Source organism: Nesoenas mayeri, assembly GCF_963082525.1.
Source record: "Nesoenas mayeri genome assembly, chromosome: 12".
NCBI classification, from domain to species: domain Eukaryota; kingdom Metazoa; phylum Chordata; class Aves; order Columbiformes; family Columbidae; genus Nesoenas; species Nesoenas mayeri.
This window is the reverse complement of record NC_137547.1, coordinates 5,783,981-5,806,139: the sequence shown is the minus strand read 5'-3', so window position 1 is coordinate 5,806,139 and position 22,159 is coordinate 5,783,981. Positions and strand designations below refer to the sequence as shown.

The following is a 22,159-nucleotide window of genomic DNA, read 5'->3' as shown; positions in this document are numbered from 1 at the left end:
ACAGCTGCAGAAAAGTAAATCTCCCTTTGAAAAAGTCCAGAATGTATTTTTGTTAAGTATGTTTTGAAGTCATGGTAGGAAAATTAGTGAAAATTGTAAATCTGCTTGCAAATCTGGTCGTGTCTAACTTCAAGATTAGGGGAAAGATTCCAATTTAATAGTAAGACCATGACAACCCTAGTTAAGCATGCTCTAGGACAGAACAGATGGGGCCCTTTGCTCACCTCCACGCGTTTTGGATTTATTGCACGCACCCAACACGTTTCATATTAGACACCCCTTGACTGTGTACTTGAGACAGCAGGGTTCAGTGTGCACTTCCTCTGCAGACCAATATATTATTCTAAATTGAGCTAAAGTGTTTCCGTTTCATGAGTGATATAAAGTTCAGATTTGAGTTTTTAGGCAGCAGATTTGCAATCATTCACCAGATCTATCTTCTACATATTAGGAAAAGAAAGCCTTCAAAAAATATCTGTCTTACTGAAAGTAATTTTGGATTTGTTTTTGGTTAAACAAAATACATTTATATAATTATAGTAGTTTGCTTGGAAAATGGACTTGATCACCTCATGTTTAGTACTAAAATACATTTAAATCATGTCTTATGATTTCATCTGAAGAGGACTGCTAATAAGGCAGGTGTAAATTTCCATTTTAAGACAGCTTTTTACTAAAATTCTACCCAGAATAATAAAAACATTTTATAGAGCCAATGAAGAGAGGAACACAAGCATTCCTAAATATCTACTAGAAATGTTAAAAAATACCTCCAACCTTTTTTGTTACTTTGATATACCCATTGATCAGGATTTACAAGTTACCATAATTGCACATTACGCTTGGAAATCTCAAGTTACTACATTTTGTTATCTAAGATGTGTGTGTACAATATTATGAAATAGTTGGGGTATTATAGGCACAGGAATTGACAGCTCATGATGTTTTAAATATAAGCAACATGCTGAATTTGACATTTAATTCTTGTAACAATGTGCATACAAAGCAGTAGGCACTATACCGCTTCAAAAAGTGGAATAAGAGACCTACAAAGTCACTAAGCTTTTCTGCAAGAGCTGTATGTGTGAACGCTACAAGCTGCAGGATGTTCTGTTTTCTAGATGCCTTCCATACTGCTGCCACTGCTTTTAAAATAATGCCAGCATGAAGACTCTGCTTATTGAAATGAGGTTCTGAAATGTATGATGTATAAAGGCACAAGAGAAATGAATCTAAAGTTGGCTTCTTTAGTGTCAAGTTACTTTTTATGTAAAGTTTTCAAATTTTATCTTTTAGATGACATCCTCAAGATGGCTCCTCTTAAAAGTCAGATGAAAAAATCTGAACAGTCAAAAAAATACACTGAAACTGTATACATCCACTTATATTGTCATTCACTTCAAGTGAAAATGGCAGTTCTGCTGTATATAGAAATGCAATAAAAGGGCCAGCTTGAGAATACTCTCTCAGATTGTATAAGATTATTTTTTCTAAGTAATTGAGAAAAAAAAAAATACAAAGGCTATGGAAATGCAGAAGAGATTATCAAACACCTGGCCTACAGAGCTCAAATCTGTAGCTCTTCACCAAGTATTAATAAGAAAGTGATTTACACATTGTCTTCAAAAGAATGTTTAATATATCCTTCCTTTCCATCCAAACACGATCATAATGTTATGTATTAAATAAACTAACTTTCTGACCCACCCTTCATATAGCATCCTTCATAATACTTCAGTCACTGTTTATAAATACCATTGGGCAATAAAAAATTGTCTTTATGATCTGGTAACTCAGTCAATTAAAATCTACAGTATTTTGCGATAAAAATACAGAAGCTAGACTCCTTTTACTACTTGCATTTTGAACCTGTTGGCCAGCAAAGCTGTGTATGCCCAAACCTTCCCATCAGGAGGGATTAGATAAGAAGTTTACTTGATGCCCAAACTGCTATTGCACAAGAATGGATTAATAATTCCCTTTCTAGGAATGTTTAGCTGCCACTTAAACTTCAGTTCCATGTAAGAAATGTCTCCCCCTCCAGGCTGCTATTCTCTATCCTCACAAAAACAGAAAAGGGAGGCACATCCACACCACTGTGCTAAGGATCTCAAGTCTTAATGCTTGATCTGTACATGTCTGAACATGCTTAAGAGTACAGACAGTGCAGTTCTTTTCTACAAGATACTTCTCTGATGACTGCACAGGAATTGATGAGGTAACAAAGAACAAGGAATGGTATTCATTTTTTAAGATTACCTACAAATATAGTGCTTGTAGTAAGTAAACCATTTTTACATTTGTTGGAAAATCTGAGTGAAAGGTTGAAGTGAAAGGACTGCTCAGCCCAAGCAATGGCAGAGGCACAGCCCAGCCCAGGGATGTTCCACGGCGTGTCCCTTCCACGCACAAAGACATCAACAGGCAGCGCTGCACGTGCTCTCAAAGATGATATCTGTCAAGCCAAGCACTAAACAGGCAAACAGCATGATGTCAGAAACATTGCTGATGTTTTGAGTTGTGTGATTTATAGCTAAATTTGTTTAAGTAAAAATGACAACTAAGAGAAACACAAGAACTCAGAAACCAACAGATTTTGTGTCAATAAGCCTTAGCCACAGTTCCTGCCTTGTTGCTTTCAATGGAATACCTTAGTGTGTGTGTGCAGCTGCTCAAGGAAATGAACTCCATTTAATTTTCTTTTTCTAATCCTCTACACTTGAGACATCGAGACTCAGTGTATGACAGCTCTGTTCATTATCATCTTAGCGTAATCCCACTACTAGAAAACAGTGTGTTTGAATATACACAGCAGGAGAGAAGTGTCATATCTAAAACTGGTGACCAATAAAACATCCTCAGATTGGCAGAATGCTTGATACTCCAAGAACCACAGTACCAGAAAACTTTAAGACTGTTACAGTCACAGTTTACATAATCTGTAGCCAGTCTATAAGCCAAACTCAAGAATTTTTCTGTTGAACATAACAGATGCAGATGCTCAGTAAAACTGCATGAATAAAAAAAGGAATCAGCATCTATAAATACAAGGATAGGACAGATACAGCTCAAGCTCTCACAAAATCTGGGGAAATTCTGCTTATGATCTGAGGCATGACTTGGACCAGCAATTCTGACTGCACAACAGACAGAAAAGAACCAAAAAGAAGATTTTCCTTTTTTAACTGTGATGTGAAAGAAACATTAGGAAAAAAGGTTCTCCAAAATACACTGGAAGTGGGCAGGCTGGGAGGAATTTACTATACACTGTAGCCAGAACTCATGTCTTTCTAAAGACAAAAAGTCCCAACTGAGAGGAAGGTATGATAGTTTATATTAAAATAAGCACAATTTCTCTGTTTTCAACAGAAAGTTCAACATCATAGCACCTGAAAATTACCGAGCATCAAGTAGAAGTCTCCTTGGTGGAGCGGTATTGCTAATCCAGGTGTCTCTATGTCCCATGCTACCTTCAAGCCCACATGCCAAACAGCTGGGTCTCTTCCCTCGGGTTTTGGTTCATCATTTTCTTCCAGGGCTGAACCTTTCAAGGGAAAGAGGGACAGACACCACAAAGATGAAAGACAAGGTGAGAACCATGAAATCCAAAAGCTGGTCTAACAATACAGGCTTAACGACACCACACATTGGTACAGTCGTAATAGGCTTAAACTTTCTACAATCTCCATTTGGTATAATCGCCAATCCCGAATTCAAAAGTATGCAATAGGTTAAAAAAAAGAAAACACACGAGATCAAGAATTTTTTGCAATCAACTTTACTAAGATGAAAACTTCATGTGAACCACAAAGTCAAGGCAAGTAAAGACAAAGCTTGTAATGGACTCAGGTTTTTCTGAAGTTCTCATGTACATGCAATGGGAATTTGAGCTAGCCTTCTCCTTTTATTCTTTTCTTCATTACTGAAACTATAAGCACAGAAGAAAAAAAATGCGTCAACAGACATAAAAAGAGATAACTTCTGAAAGAATTTCAAGTCATAAACCAAAGCGTTTTATGAACAATTTCACTTGTTTACATACTTGCAACTTTACCAAATCCCAAACTGAGGCCAAGTAAGGCACAAAACACGACCTAGACCAAAAAAGTTGAGCAAATCTTGGAATCATATCTGTCATTGCTTTCTCAAAATTATTAGTCAAACATGCCAGATAACATGTGCAAGAGCCAATGGAGCTTCAATACATTTGTCACAACATTTTTCTTATCATTAAGCAACATGAATGTGTTGAGCTTGGGGAAAAAATAATCCACTGCATAGAAATAGTATTTAGAGCTTAATCCCTCAGAACTATTTTCATAAGCTTACTTCACTGCAGTATAAATTGAAAGATAGAGTCAGCATTTACAACCAGGTATTTGGGAGCTACGGTATAACAGTTTTATGGCTAAAGGAACATTGCATTTTGACAGTGGGAGGATGAAGTTTTAATAAGCAGTTGGCACACAACAGCAGTGAACAGTTAGAAATCATCAACTAGGTAGCATGTCTCCTTATTGCTTATAAGTTAGTAACTCTGCGTGTCCATTTCTCTGTCCATTTCAAATGTGCTTTCATCTAATAACTTTTAAAACTTGTCTTCATTTAATTCTAGAATAAAAATACTACAATAAAGATTTACGACTCTTATTTATAATATGCACACATAAAAAGTGACCTTGAACTCACACTTAAAAATCTTCCAAGTCTCACATGGCTACTGCAACGTGTATTTAGTTGGGAGTAGTCTTTAATAATGAATAAATTGTCTTAATTTTCGATGTCTATTACATATTGCCTAAATTCAGGAAGAAGAGAGCCCAAACCTTCCAAAAAGCCAATCTAAAGTTCTCAGTTAAAATCTCTCCTGTAAATCCAGTCCCCGCGTCCCCTCCCTACACCACCGCAGTTCTGGTCCAGTTGAAGCTTTGGCTCAGGAGCAGCTCTAGGCCTTTCCATCAAGGAGCACACAAATGAGAAAACAAGAGCTAGCAAACACTCAGAAAAATCAATACTAAAGTCTTCAAGGGGCTTTCATATTTTCTGTCCTGTTCAGATAAATCGTAACTTAATTTAAGAAAAATGTTTTCTGAAAACTGCAAATAGGATGGCTTTCAAGGCACTTTTAATGCAATACATCATGGAAATTATAAAAAGAGGTAACCTTTCTGGGTTAACTCTCTCTCTTATGCTGCTTTCCCATTCACTTTGGCAGCAGCACTGTTCACAATATGGCACCAATAAAATATAGAACTACAATCAGAGACAGCAATTTCAATCAAAGTTTCCTGGGGTCTCCTCATAAATCCAGCACCTTCGGAATGTGCTCGTTAAAATGACTTATTTTTTGCAGTTTGATAAATTTTTTATTGCTTAAGTACAGAGTTCAAATGTAGCTCACAGTCTCCTTTTCTCTATATTCTCAATTATTGCACCTTATAATTATCAGCAGCAATTGAAGCTGATTCCTCCTACCATGTTATTTTGGTAACAAAAGGAAACAAGCTGCTACTAGCTTTTAAATGCAAGCTATTCTCAACGTGAGAGCAAGAAACGAAAAAAGACACCTTAACATTTGTGATATGTCTCTAGGTAGCACTGATAAACTTTTATATAAAAATAAGTTCTTATTAAATTCTCTATGTCCCACCCCAAGCATGACTGAATGCCATGTATTCATCGATCTAATTACAGTTTCCGTTTAAGTGAAAACAGTTGGATGCAGCTAAACCATAGGTATTTGAGAGTAAATCATGTGGATCTTGCACATGCACGGCACCTTAAGAACATATATTTATTTTGGAGTAGACCATACAGAAATAGTCAAATGTAGCAGTATTTAATGGAAATATAATAAAACTATCTGCAAATTTGAATTCTGCTCATTAAAGATTTATAGAATTTGGCTTCCAAGAAACCTGTACACTTGCATTCCACATTAAATGGTGCAACCAGGTAACGAGCTTACCGCAACATAACGATACCTCACCAAACCTCTAATTAAGGTAGAACCATGAAAGAGAGAATGTAGCTGCAGAAAATTGGCCACATTATGCGTCTAACCAGGGAGCTCGAATTTCAGAGATGTTCCAGCTCTTAGACCTGCTCCTCTCAGGTCTGGGTCATCATTGGGTTCAGAACAACATGAAACTCGTTTTCCTGCATCTCATTTGGTCATTGTTCCACAGCACAGACAGTAAAAGTAGCCTTGAAAGATTTCGGCACCAAAACTTTCCAGAAGAGTGTGAGAGTTTTCACTTAAATATTCTCTATTCAAGTCAAATTGTAATGCCAAATTATGCCCTAAATGTACTGTTAAAATCAGACACAATTTCTTACATGACAGCATCACTGCCAACACGTTGCTAAAAACAAGGACTGTAAACACCTACTTTGTCATTAAATCCAACTGACCACTGTTATGTAGATAGAGAAAAAAATTAATTTACAGCTTGATTAATTTCTCCAGGAATTATATAATTTGGGCACACATTCAGTGATTAATGAAATATGTACATTATTACTGTCTTCCATAGTGATTTATACATGTTATACGCAAGAAGTGAAAAAAACTGAACATGCTTTGCTTCTCAGCAGCTGATGGGAAAGAAAGAGCATCTACCCACAGTTACTTCTACCTTATTACTGAAAAGCCAAAGCATAAGAGGTTAATTCAACTGTACAAACATTTAAACTGTCGTTTGCAACTAACATTCACAAAAACAAAAGTCAAAATATTTATCCACGTTGTTTTTATCACTTCATATTTGGAATATTGTGTCCAAATACATCAAGAACAAAAGCACTAAAATAAGAACAAAGAATAAGTCTGTCATACCTTCATTCTTGAAGGAGAGACTTTATTTGATCAAATCAGTGAGAACATGGCTAAAAATCCCTACAATCTACATCAGTTAATTCAAATAAGGATTTCTTTCTAGAAAACAGGGCTTCAAATCTATTATTATTATTAGAGTAATTGGATCACTAAAAGTTTGTGATTCTCTCAGAATACAATTCCAACTGGTCAGAATATACAAGTTACAGATGTGGCCATTTCGCTCACTTATACATTTCTTAGGAAGTAATATATATTTTTCTACATATTATTTCTAGTCTTGCAACAAGCAGTATTTCTACCACATTATTGACACTAGAAACCATTTAATTTTTCTCATCTTGTACAAATATCTACTCCATGATTTTTACCCATTAAGCAGTACGTAAAGAGGATTATTGGTCAACTACAGATTTAGATTGACTTGAATTCTGAACAACTGTTGTAGTTTTAGGATTATTTTTTTTTTAACCTAGTGAGAAAACATACATTTGTAGTGACTTGCAAATATTTTTATTCGCAATTACTGTAGAAATGAAATAGCAGTTGTTAGGTTTAGTGCTTGGATATCGCTTCTAACATTACAGTGTGAAAAATATTCATACAAACAGCATTTTCCAAAAGAAACAAGCATTAAAGCTCCTTCAGATCAGCCATTACTGCAACTAACTGTAAAGATTTCAACAGCACCTTGTAGTGAACAGAGCCAGTTGTTTAGTACTTCAAGACATTTATACAGCAAGTAGGTCTTGCAGCAAAGAAAACAAGATACTGTAAAGAATCTAGAGAAAACTACTTATGCAAGCTCAAACATAGTTTGCGGACTATCCAGGTAAGAGAAAGATGGACACTTCCAGTGACCACACTATTTTCCTGTAAGTCTCTAGTTCAAAGAACATCTTTAGAACCAACTAGTGCTCTGCTAAGCAATAAAACTTGTACAAAACTTACAAAGACCTGAGGGAAAACTGTTCATTAGGAAATTTTCATGGATAAAATCCAATTTTTGAAAATGCCCTCATTCCACCAGTATTTGGATTGCAATTCACTTTTATAAATGGAGCAGGAAATCAAAATGGGTTATTAGCTTACTATATTAAAATCCTAAACAAGTTTTTACCTTAATGCTCTCATGTGATAGAATATTTGTAAGCTAATGTGTTATTAAAAATCCTAAATTGGTAAAAAATTTGGAATTCCTGTTCCATGGTAAATTCTGAAAAGTAAATCGATTCTGAATAGTGTTAGTGATGGTATAACTGAACACACATTCTGTAATGTATTCAGTTCTGTATATGTACCATGGCTACCACTCATGCACTTTCTTGCAGTATAAACATTAAAAGGAAATTTCCCAAATTTCTGAGGGCCTATCCTCATCACTTGATAACCTGCTTTTAACCTAGTGTGATGTGATGCGTTTCATTTTAATGTAAATAAAAGCAAATACTATTCAAATGAGCACTAAGCAAACCATCTATCTTCTTTGTTGTTAGAAATGTACCTCACTTGAAGTTGCTTTGAAACAGTTTGACACTGGAAGCAAGAAAATAAACAGTGATACTAATTAGAACATCAGCTTGTTCTAATATCTGTATGTTGGCTCTCATTTCTTTTTTTCTGGTATATTAAAAACTGCTTCTACTCCAATTAACACTGATCAAAGTTTCAAACATTAAATTTTCCTTCATCTGTTTTTGGAGTACTACAGAGACCAGTGAGAATCTGAGCAGCAGAGAGCTGACAGAAAACCATGCAAGACTTAGCAGAGAAGAGAATCAAACTAGTTTTAACAAAAATCAACATGCTTGACTCATGTTTGAATTTCCAACCGAATCAGTGCTTTCTCCCCGAAAATCAGTAATCCATCTAATCGATATCTTCTAAGGAAAAATTGTTCCATCACAATATTCTCACAACAGTGAGAATTCAATGCCAACCTGATGCTAAATGAATTAATGGAGTAAGCACTAATAAAAGTACCACTGAGGCCCCAGAAGAAGGCAGGACAATGGAGGAGTTTGCCTCAGTTCATGAGGACTGGGTTAGGGAGCAGTAAGGCAATCTGGACATCCATAAATCCATGGGTCTGGATGGGATGCACCCATGTGTGCTGAGGGAGCTGGCTGAGGTCACTGCTGGACCGCTCTCCATCATCTTTGCCAAGTCTTGGGAAACGGGAGAGGTGTCAGAGGACTGGAGGAAGGCAAATGTCACTGCAGGCTTCAAAAAGGGCAAGAAGGAGGCCCTGGGTAACTATAGACCGATCAGCCTCACCTCCACCCTTGGGAAACTGTTGGAACGACTTATCCTTGGTGCCATCTCAAGGCACATCAGGGATAAGAGGGTCATTAGAGGCAGTCAACATGGCTTCACCAAAGGGAAGTCGTGCTTGACCAACTTCATTGACTTTTATGAGGACATAACAAGATGGATGGATGATGGCAGAGCGGTGGACGTGATCTACCTTGACTTGAGTAAGGCATTTGACACAGTCTCCTACAACATCCTCACAGCTGAACTGAGGGAGTGCGGTCTGGATGATCGGGTAGTGAGGTGGACTGTGAACTGGCTCAAGGGAAGAAGCCAGAGAGTCGTGGTCAATGGGGCGGAGTCCAGTTGAGGCCTGGATCTAGAGCAGTGCCTCAGGGGTCGGTATTGATGCCTATATTATTCAATATATTCATCAATAATTTGGACGAGGGAATAGAGTGACTGTCAGCAAGTTTGCTGATGACACCAAGCTAGGAGGAGTGGCTGACACTGGAAGCTGTGCTGCCATCAGAGACCTGGACAGGCTGGAGAGCTGGGTGGGGAAAAATTTAATGAAATATAACAAGGGAAAGTGTAAATTTGTAAATTCAAATCAAGTGTCTAAATTCTAATCTTATGTTTGCAAAACAGGAAGGCTTTGTTGAAAAAAGTTTAGGAAAAAATAAACCAAAATCCTCATGTCTATTCTTAAATGAAGATAAAAATGGGAAAGGTACTGTAAACTAAAAATGAAATATTTAATGATTCTTCAACTACACATTTCCTCCTAATGGTGCATTTAAATGTTTTTTAAATAACTAAGAGCCTGCAAAGCCTGTCAGACAACAGGTCTTTTAATGGAAAACTTCCACCCTTCCCAACTACAGAAACGTTGGCAAGTCTCTGCAAAACATGCAGTAGCACTACAGCATGCCTAGACAAAATGTCTATACTTCCAAGTAAATAGAGTAATATTTTTATACAAAACCAGCCTAAAATAATCCTTCCAAAGAAAGAAGAGCAGTAAAGTCAGCATAAAGCAGAAGCAAGTCTGTATATGATAAATAACACAATAAAGATGGTGATCTCAACTACAATGAAACATTTTACAGGATAGAAAATATGCACATGCGTTAACTTGAAATAGATATTGGACAGATTTTGATTTCCTGGCTCTTAGTCAGGAAGTTAATCATACCATTTTTAGAGAACAACTGATAAACCAGCTGCAGTAAACACAGGTATATTTTTAATAGGTCTTAGTAGAAATAAATATGAAGCTGAAATACAAAAAGTGCTGCATCGTGTTCAGAAACCTGTGACAAATCCAGAGTAGCATGCAGGTGTGCTTACGTACGTACACACAAAGAAACACCAAAGAGTGCCAAGGATTTTAGATCTTTATATCTCTAGTGATCCACCCCTCCCATCACTCACCCTCACAGCTGTAACTGTACACAGCCACCGTCGACCGCTCCACCAGATTCTCGTCGTGGTGCCAGCTCACTGCCATGTTCCCCATTCCAAAATAAGGTTCTTGTTTCAAGTACAGCATTTGGAGTGGATCCATATAATTCAATAAAGTCACATTATAAGATGTTCTGTTCCTGAGACTCACATCGTCATCCTCTGGTACACAACAACTGCTTTGATCTTTTGAAACAGATCCTTTCTCTGTAAGAGAAGTAGTAAAATTTTGCTCCCTATCTATTACAGTGGTATCTTTAATTTCCTTGGTCTCAAAGAAATTTTGTCCTTCTAATGCCTTGACTGCTTCAATACGCAAGTAGTCATTAAGTCTGATTAATGCTTTACAAGCATCCTGTATTTGAGGACTGCAGTATTTTATATCATAACCTTCAGTAGGCCAAGGAACTGTAAATAATCTTGTGTTCAAGTACTTGTAAGTGCATCCCGGGTTTCCAATTAATATACGAGACACCGGGGTAAGAAAATCTTTTCCTTTGATCCTTACAAGGTCTTGAAAGAAACATTCATGTTTTCGCAAGGTCAGGAAGGCTTCTTGTACCATTTGATGGAGCTCTTCAGGTACTGTATCAGATTTTCTGAAAATCAGTTTGGAATATTTGGTCTTCCACTAAAAGAAGAAAAAAAAAAAGGCAATAGAATTATTCTTTTTACAAGAAGCAAAGTATTTCATTTATTCAAGAACATACAAGGTTAATTTGACAAGTTATCAAGCATGAGTCTAGAATGAGGTGAAGAAATAGATGCCAGTATTTGCTACTTTATTTTCATAATCCAATATAACACAAAACCTGCAGATATGTACCAGTGGCCTGTAACCAGAGATTACCACCAGGGAAATGTCTAAACAAATAAATAAATCTGAGGATTCCAGCAGAAATCTGCAGGACACACAAGCTCCCCTGCTGAATCTGTAGTTAATGCCACCTTTAAGCATGCAAACAATAGAAACTGAGTAGTAACAAAGCGACTCATCTTTTTGTAATGGTTACAAATATCCTTGTCTCATTCTGATATACAGAATTCTAGAGGACTACACGATAAAGTGAAATAGTTTTATATAACAGCAGTTTTTGAGGCAAAAATAGCAAATTTTCAAAAAAGGCCAACATTGTGCTGCACTGCACCTCTGTTTTCAAAATAGTCCTTGACATACTGGCCCTTCCTATGTTCACATTCCTCAATGCGTGACAATTAGCTCGCTGATTTTATACGGAAGTTCCAACTTTAGATTAAAAAAAAATTCCAAACTTATTTTTCTCCCCACCACACCAGCTCTGGTATCAGCTGCAATTCAGAATCCAGCAGTTTCTGGAGGCCATAACTCCCGGCAAGGTGTGATGCTGCTAATCAGCAGTATCTTGCTTTGTATGCAAAATACTGCTTCCCACTCCAGGAAGGCTTGGATAATTTTATTTTGTTAATCTGGATTTCTAAGGAAGTGAGTATCACATAATCAAACCTTTTATTGGTTGCTTATAAAGCTCCTTTAACTACTGCTGAGATTGCTTGGCAAACTGGACAAAGGCTAAAGAAAAAGTTCTTAAATAGACTAAATTACTATGTATTTCATTAAAATTAATAGACAAATAGGAGAATCAGATGCAAACTATTGCTCTTAGTAAGGGAAGGCTGTGATATGAGCCTACCAAGTGTCAACTGGCATATGTGAAGCTCCAAACGACTCACTACACCTATTTCCTTTTGTCTAGAAGTTGGTCCCTGGTCTGGGGAAAAGGTGTTGTAGGAAAAAACTGATGGGGTTGTGGGGAAAAAAATAAAATAAACTGAAATCTGAAGGCGTTAACCAATGGGGCAAGAGTACATGGATGTACAAAACTGATCTCTTAAAACTTAAACATAATAGGTTATGTTGAAAGTACTTTTAAAAAAACAATTAGAAAAGCCACCAGCACAAAAGCACCACACTGACCTACTATCCATCTGTGGGCTCCTTCTGGTACAACTCAAAGCCACCTTACTAGCACTATCTACTTCCAAGTCAGATTTGAACTTGCCTTTCAGGAAATTAATTTTAAAATCAGAAAAGGTGCTTCAGAGAATACAAACCAGGCAGTAAGTCAGTATGCACTTTTTCTACTGCATGAAAACAGTTGGACTTCTGCATCATAACACATTTTTATCCTACTAAGAAATTCCATCACAAGGAAAACTTCACTGACATCCTCTTCCAATGCAACAAAATGCCTGAAAACATACACTAGAAAGGAAGTGCACAGATTGTACAAAGGTAACAACATTTTATTCCCTTTCTGAACTGCAGCAGTAACATCTTCCACATTTGACTGCCAGCCAAATCAGAAGCATATTTATTACCTTTGTGTTGTGTTTTAAGATTACATGCTTAAGAACTATTTTGTCATTAAGTTTTACACAGAATATCTCACATTGATATCTCAGAGTCAGTCAGGAAGTGGAAACACATTTCTGACACATCACATGAAAACAGTTTAGTCGTCTTTAAATCTCCAAGCAGTCATTGTGCTATGTCCTACATAAGGAAAGTATTAAGGGATCAGAAGACAGGGAGAATGCTGGGTTCACACTGGACACCTTGTTGTTTTGGGAGGATGCAGAAGGGGAGTAATCACGTACTCCATGTTGTAACTCTGACAGCAAGTATTAAAGGTCGATTCACTGCTACCTCTAAAAGAAGTAAGCAAGCTACTGGCAACTACGGGATAAACAAAAAGGCAGATTTGATGCTCAGTTCTTCATATTAACATCCCACACATGATTTTAAATACATACATGTTTTCACTTGTAGTGATGGTACTCAACAGAGAATCACCCTACGGGATGACCTGAAAAGTCTTTTCCAACCTAAACGATTCTATGATTTAAGCAATAACTTTCGAAATAGTGACCCTTGATAAGCAAACTGCCACTTACATAATGAAATTATGGTGTGTGCTTCAGATATTTGTGAAATCCCTTGTTAACAGACTTTTCCTTCTTCATAACTGGTTTTAAACATTATATTGTTTCAGCCTACAGTTTGGGGCTCATTTCTAAAACCCTTCATCAGGTAAGATGCATTAGAAGAGGATGTCAGTGAAGTTTTGCTTGTGATGGAATTTCTTAGTTTTGTTAAGACTGCACATTTCCACACCTGACAGGATACTGTATTTTTTCACTTGCATCATACCTAGCCTTTCCAACACATTCAGAGACCACTGCTTTTTAAGGGGTGGATCATCAAAGGAATAACGCAGGTCTCTCCAGGAAAGACAGACTATAAAACTAAGCTATATGTGATATTTTATTTTGTCAATTTTTTGTCTTCAAGCTCTTACTCTTCCTCTCCATCTGTAGTACATTTAAGCAACATGGAACTTGTAATATATGCAGCTGTGATTAAAGTAACATTTCATAAGCAACATAAGAATTTAAAAGGTGCTTGCGATGCTTATGATTATCACAGATACCTAAAAATAGCTAGCATGCACACAAACACTACACAAAAAGTATAATTCTATATGATGCAAAAAGAATGTATCTAAACTCTACTAAGGCTTGAACAGGTCTGATTTCCACTTCTTATCTTGTTCCCATTCTCTTCTATATTTATGGGTTACTAATACCAAGCAAATGAGAGCTGCTTCTGGAACATTAGTTTAAGAATGAAAAGTATGTGTTTGGGTCTTCGGGGTTTTTTGTTTTGGTGGGGTTTTATATTTGTTTTGGGTTTGTTTGGTTTGCTCATTTGTTTCTTTTTGTATTGTTTTGTTTGGGGTAAAGAAAAAAAAATCATTTTATTAAGCTCTTCTACACTCTTCCAGCTCTTCTGTGCTTCTGCTTTTATGGTTAACAGCAAGTCATGCGTTTTCATATTACTATCCCTACAGCTGTTAAAGATCCCAATCAGCAGCTTACTTCCACTGCGTTCAGCACTTGAAGAATTCAGGGAAAACCATGCTTTCCCTAAGCATCCTGTAACCCAAATGAATGAGAAAGATGAGGGAAGTTCACAGTTCGCTCAATATCACAATTGCGATCCCATGGCAAACCTGGAGTTTGACTTCATGCTTCTGAGTCACAGTCCTGGACCTGACTCATAAATGCATCTTTCCTTTTCTATAGCATGACGTGTGCTAAACTTTTCTTGGCCTTGGAATCCTGCAAAGGGGAAATTCATCCTTGCAAGGAAAGAGTCAGAACCATTTTATGCTACCATATACATCTTTCAGCCATATGTCAATACAGGAAAGGTGACACACCTGTAATGTAAGCACGCTTGCTGTAGCTGGTCAAACTACAAAATTCTTTCTTTATGCTTTTCATCTTACCATGTTCCAATGTGATCTGACTGAACCTACAGTTCTTGCCATATGTTTTGTAGGTGACCTGGAAATATCCAAGATAGATGCAGAACATTCTTTTAATTTCATGGTATTCTTCCATACACTCATTAGGTTTACTACACATCTGGCTATTGGGCTTGTTTTTATTTTTATCTGCTTTAACCTGAGGCATGTATTCCAGTTTGCACAGCTCATTTTGTAAGCAAAGTCTTAGGGGTTATTTATTGTTTAAAAGTAGAATTTCATATTTATATTTTATATTTTTTATTCATATTTCTATGTTAATATAATATTTTCCCTGTTTTGCCAAACCTGAGCTATAAAGAAAAGGCCTCTTCAAAACTCAGGAAAAAAATAAAGCAAAACCCCAAAAACACTTAGAAGAATGGTGACATATTTCATTTTAACAAAACATAAGAAACTGTGATTTGTCGTTACCTGGTACTCACGTCAAGATCCTAAAAACAAATGAAGTTCACAAATTTTTCATCCCCAAATATCTCAATTCTAGAGGTCTTATTTTTCAGCACATGGAAGTACATTATCTTTAGCAGTCATCAGGATCCCTTCTTCATATCAGATTTCACAGTGTCTCTTCGAAGACTTACTTGTTGTTCAGTGTAAACAACCATTGTAGTTTAAAACAAGCACAGTTAAAAGGAATACATTACCAACTGATGGAAATCAGCATCCTCTGGTGTCATATATGGAAGTCTATTCTCTCCAAGTTCTTCAAGAAGCTTTTTTTTCTGTTTTAGAGGAGTAAAATTGAAACAGAAAATTAGGCCAAAAATCAAGATATAAACAGTTGTATTAAAAAGACACAATCATGCAATTATTTCTTTTACTACCTTCAATTCTGGAAAATTAAATAAGGAAACATGGATGCAAAGAAGCAGTGGAGCTTTCCCTCTTAGAAAGCAGTAATTTAGGTAGTTTCAGAGCATGTGAGTATTTTTCCTTCTAAACTCTTTTTTAGATAATCAGCCCTTATCACACTGATGAAAATCCATCCTGGTCTAATGTTCTTCAGAACTATGCCTACCTTCTACCCAAATATTAATTTCTTATTTCTTTTTCATTTTGTTTTCCACTTCAATTTGTGTATGCAATGGGTACAAAGCTCATATCCCATTAAATGGCTCTGTAACATACTTAATTGAAGCAATGAGCCCCAATGTTGAGCCTAGTCTAAAATGTTACCTGAAATGAATGTATGAAGGAAAAATAAAACATCATCTACCGCACATCGAAGTCCCTCTAACCTGACACTATTGAAAATGCCATTGCCAAGAACTGTCATCCCAGCACACAGCCGGGAATTGGATTGGATGCTGGGAGTGCGCTAAGGACCAGTTCACCATGAAGAGCAGCTCTCCTCTGCCCCCTTGTTCTCCCTTTTTACTTCTGGTTTAGACTGAGAGTATCTCCACCAATGTTTAGTCAACATCACCATTAAGAAATTGCTAAGACAGAATCTTGATTTTCTCCAATTGCATTTTCCAGGTTTTTATTAATAAAAATAGATTTTTTTTATGTATGTATTATACAAATTGTGCGGCTAAAGATTTGGAAATTGTAGGAGAAGCTTGAAACCCACCATCAGATTTTTGGAATCAAACAATCCAAATTCATAATATGTCCATCCACATTTATCTACCCACAGTCTCACTCAACACTAATTCAACATGGTATAAGTCCAGCTTAATAACAGTGCAAAAATTGTTACAGTGGAAGTACTGTCCTTGACAATTAATTCACTGTTTCATTTATTTCTTCTTTTAGCTTGCAAGGATGCTTTCTTTACAGACTTTGATCATTAACTAATATTTACTAAAATAAATAAAGTAAATAAATATTTACTAATAAAAATGTAACTCAAAGATCATAAAACTACATCTCCCATAATGTTTGAATATTTCAAGTAACAGGATTCAGATTCTCATTTTTATTGCAATATTTTCAACTACATACGCATCATCACAAGGACTAACTGAAGTTGCAGCTCACTCAATATATAATATATTGTAAGAGCAAGACTAGATGGAAATGCAATACAGTTTCTAAAAGAATTTTAAGGATGTAATACAAAGGAAAACACAGAATAAGTTAAAAAAGGGTATCACTAACACTTTCATAAAACCAAGTTGCATGGGAACAACTACATGTTTCATCGCCTAGATGTCACTGCAAATGCATTATTCCATAGATAAGAGAATTTATCGTTAAAATAATAATCTTGTTTTTCTTGTAACTTTCCCTTTTTTGGGCTGCATATAGAGGTCAGAAAAGATCTTCCCTATTCTGGAAATCCTATTTGAAAAAGAAAGAAGTATTATACATAGTAACTAACTCCTGGCTTACAGCAAACACTCAAACAAGTAATGCTGAACTCTGAAGAGCGTTACTGTGTATTTTATTCTATGTTTCCACAACAGAGGCTTTAAGTCATGAGGAAGTGTAGAAGATTTTTATACCTAATAGATCAGTCAACTAAAATAAGAGCAAGCAGCTTTCACGTATTCATCCCTCCACTAGAGAGTCATTCGACTCTCCACTAGACTGAGAAGAGCAGCACTGAAATGACAAACTAGCAATGTAATTTCTCTTAGTCCCCAGCTGTCTTTGGGGACAGGGTGTTGGGATGTTGACCGGAAGTCATTGGTGACACTGGGCATAATGTAACTTCAGATAAATTTGGCAGAATATGACATGCTAATTCACTGCATATTCTGAAATAATAACACTATTACTAAAAGCTTGCTAGAATTCTATTACATGAAATCACTGAAAATATTAGATTGGCTTTGCTATCTGTAAGATAAACCATATTAAGCTGCACAAAACTAATATATTTTAACATGGACTCACATCTGGGGAAAAAAAAAAAGAGGTGGGAAGAGAGATTCTGACAATTCTCTGTCAAGTACCAGCCTTTTGGCAACAAGCACACAACATTAAAATGCACTCTTGTGTATAGGCAGTGCTAGTTCACATTTGATTGTCAGATCTGGCTAAGTGCCGCTCTTCAGCTTGATGTACAGACTAATACACACACCTGGGTGGTATAACACGCCGCTCATCTCTTATGCAAGAAGCTGTCACACAGATGTCAAAAACATCAAATTACTCACAAATACCTCCAAAAAGTGGAAAGAAAAAAAAAAAAAGGAGAAAAATTGAATATCTGGCTATACCAGCTGATGTGTAAGTCTAAGCACTGTTACATAAGCATTGCTTATAGGCTGACTCTTCTGACACATAAACCTCTAAATAAAATAATAATTTTAAAAAGCATTTACTTGAAGGTATCGGGCATCTTAAAAAGCATTTTTCTAAACCTGTTTTTTAAATCTTAAAAATTACTGACAGTGTAACAGTTCATTTAGGTACCAGAATTACATTGCTTACACTTTAAAAACTAGTGTGGTTTTTATATGTACTTTAGCAATGGCAAAACATGAAAGACAATCTTACGTACATCATCCCTATAATATCATCATGCACTGCACGCTGCTCCAGAAACCTTGTTAAGTGTTGTACTTGGGCCTTCAGAAAGGAGAAAATCTCTGCAAATATCTTATTTTGTAGGCTGCAGTGAGTGTTAACAGATCTATTACATCTGACTCTGATAACTGGAATGAATACCAGACGCACTAATGCCCAATTTTAGAGTGTGCGATGAAACTTCCTGTAGACATTAACAATCTCTGCTCATTTTTTAGTAACAAATGGGTTTATTAATGAGATAGTTGGTTGTAAAATTCAGCAAGTGGAATAGTAATAATTGGAACTGCTCAATCACTCTATGCATAATTTTTTTATTTTCCCTAAGTTTCTTCATGGCAATAAAAGTAATTTGTTGTTTGTTACAGAGCAGGAGAAGTAACTGAAACACAGCTAATACACAGAGTCACAGGTTAAAATGCAGTGACGTTACACACACGGTTTGTTATTTTCACATTAAGTGGTATAAGGGAAAGATTTGACTTAATGACATTTTCTGGCCAAGAAACATGACGGTGTAAACATTTTTGCAGCTGACATATTTCCCTGCAGTGTATCAATACCATTCTCAAAAGGTTTCATTTCTCTCTTAATTTTAAGATAAAAGTTCAATATCTAAGGTACAAAGGCATGCAAAGGTCCTGGTGTTTCAAAGATAGAATTCCCACTTAGTACCATCATCAAACAAGTCACAAGACAGCATTCATTTTCCAATGTACAGATCACTGTCTTGACTGCAACAATGTATTATGAAACTAATTTTATTGAAATCACATTGAAATATTCTTGAAATTAGTTCTGAGAACGCATTCAAGGTTGCACTATGACAACGATTTCTAACATGTAAAAACACTGAAAACGTCTTTCTTCCAGAAAAGATGGGATTTTGAAACTTCTAACAGGCACATTCCCAGCCTCTCAGGGGATGCAGGCAAACTTTTTTTCAGCCATTGATTACTTACTTTCACCTTACAGTCACAGTTATGCAGAATGAAGCAAAAGATGAATCACGATATGGAAAAGACACATGAAAAAAAGACAAAAACTGAGTATCTCACTGTTGCATTTAACTTCCTGTTCGAACAATTCTTAGATATTTATTATTTACAAATATTTTATGTACACATCATACTAGGAAACAACAGTTTTTAACACTCTGCAGATGGCTGAGAACTGGCTGGACTCCTTGATCTACACATCAGGCTGGTACTTCCCTGATGCAGAGAAAACAGCACAGCCAGCAAAACAATTCTACATGCTCGTATACATTTTTCCCTACAAAATACATGAATTTTCTGATTCACTACCTGGCTCATGTTGCAGTGACCTAAAGTCCCACCTAATCTTGCCTTAATTTCATTGGGTCAATGAAATAAGGCATTATATAATAGCCATTCCACCTCCAGCAAACTTAGAGCAAAGAGAGGTAAAAGAAAGTTCAATGTTTTAAAATAGGCTGAATTTTATCTATTTCATGTCTAGAGCTGACAAATAATCTTATTGGGGCTAAAGGGAAGAACAATATACTGCTGGAGGCCAGGGTGCAAAAGGAAGGTCTGGGAGCTTTGAAACACCGTCTCCACTCACGGCCCCCAAAAGTCCTTCTGCCTTATCTCCTTTCATTACAAATCCTTCAAACGTTGGCCAATTTTTTAATCCTAAAAAGTTTGTTAACTGCCCGCTGCAAGTTTTACACTTTTGAAAATACTGACTTGGGACCAGAACCAGTAGTTCTCAGGTTTAGCAAGGCACTCTGAGAATGCATGTTGTCATGACAGCAAGATCTGAATCACGAGTTCAGATGCAAACTTTTGGTTTTCCTAAAAAACCTCCTTTCTATCAGCTTCTTCCCCATACAAGAATGTACATTAGGGCCTGTGTTTTTCTTTCATCTTTTTTTTTTTTAATCAACTATAGCTAAACACGGATTTCTTTCAAGTCTTGCATAAAGAAAAGGGCTAGAAGTCTAAAGTGAGACCTCAATGGCTTTATAAAGGAGGCAGATTACATACTTTATATAATAAAAATGTTGTGACTCAATACTAAGACAGCATGCAGGAAAAAGTCACCTCTTTACATGAACTTCCAGAACCTTCTCTCCTAACATTCTTTCACATGCTTTTAATAAATAAAATGATAAAATTAAAAAAAAATATATATAAAAAGCCACCAAATTTGGGATAGTTTCTTAAGACAGGAATGTGATTTTGAAGTTGACACTTGTTTAAACTACAAGGCTTTCCAAGTGTTACCTATTAAAACTTCATACCAACCAAGATCATTCAAGCGGCTCACTAAAACCAGTTATGTCAGAAATGAATCTAGAGTAATAAAAAATACATTCAAAATGCACTATTACAGCTTTTATTTCTCCATTATCACATATATTAGATTTCAGATTTTCTTTCTTCAAAATATTTCTGTAAACTCCACTCATTAAAAGATCTTAAGGGACCGGCCAATTTTACAGCACCATTTAGTCACATGAAAAAGTTATATTTCCAGGTTACCCTTCATTGCACTCAAGTCTTACCAAAGCCTTGTCTGTGCTATATTCATTCTGTAATCCAGCCTGTCAAAAATACTGGCAGCCATATGAACATAGTGTACTACACTTTGCATAATACAGCTCCCTCTCCCCAATACCATATGCCAAAAACATTTTCCTATTAAGGAGAAAAACTTGCCTTACTATTATTATTATTCTATATAAATTCATATTAAGATTATCTATGGCTCTCTAACAATATTTAATAGCCCACAAATCCATTTTTGAACTATACTACAATAAAGTATGCTGATTATTTAATAAAACCACTGTGCATCTTGCTCTCAGACTGAGCAAACCAGTCCAGTTACAGCAGTAGGATCCAGTTGAAGTGATTTGGTCATGGAGAAATTACATAATGAAAAATCTACTGTAATGCAAAGGTCTCAGGTCCAACACCAGTATTTGAGACTAACAGCTAAGAGACTGTTCAATATTCTTTCCTGCAATGGTATTGTTTAGCTTTGCTTACTAATTTCAACCTCTCTTACCCTTTCTCGTACATCAACAGGCCCAGGTTTTGGCTCTCACACACACCAGACCAGTCATGCATGTGCACAACATACTTGACTGACATAACTGAACTGGGGGTTAATTTATGCATTGAAGCAGCTTAGCAACGTGTGAGAAATGTCTCTGCTACCAGTATCCCCTCTCTCCCCACCTTAATGTGTTAAGGGCCCCTTAATTGTTGTTTTAACCTACAGGAGCATTGTTCCTTTGGCTACTGACTGTTAATGGAACAGAAATGGCAATTTTCTTACCCACCTGAGTGTAGATCTGTCACACATGGATTAGCACTTTAAGTAATCATAATAAAAATCTGAAGTGATAAATTGTTCAAACATAGCCACTTTTTGGTGACAAAAATGCCCCTAAGCCTCAGCATACCCATCAATAAACTTCTACCATCATTGCAAGCATCCTGACATCATCATCCATTTCTTGTTCGCTCCATCAATTATACATCCCCTTCCAAGCGGTACCAGTGGGTAAATGGATCAGCTGTTCAGGTGAGAGGTAAGAACATCCAAACTTTGTTTGAAAATAATGATCAACTTTCAATAATATTTCCCGTTCTTCCATTTACTTCTATAAATACAGACATAAGAGCATACATGCACCTAAGAAAACGTTTAAAACAGTGGATACTTTTAGATCAACACGTTTGTGAATCACAAGGAACAGATAAGGACACCA

At 36.3% G+C, this 22,159-nt stretch overlaps 1 protein-coding gene across 1 annotated transcript in view; it reads right to left on the bottom strand.

Moving 5' to 3' along the window:
* The window catches only part of FTO (FTO alpha-ketoglutarate dependent dioxygenase), a gene marked incomplete at both ends in the record, with an annotated part of 230,320 nt that overhangs the window by 173,270 nt on the left and 34,891 nt on the right, over nt 1–22,159 (bottom strand). Inside the window, 3 exon segments of the mRNA XM_080351785.1 lie at nt 3,401–3,544; nt 10,529–11,189; nt 15,576–15,653. Of these exon segments, the coding sequence (XP_080207911.1) occupies nt 3,401–3,544; nt 10,529–11,189; nt 15,576–15,653 (883 nt within the window).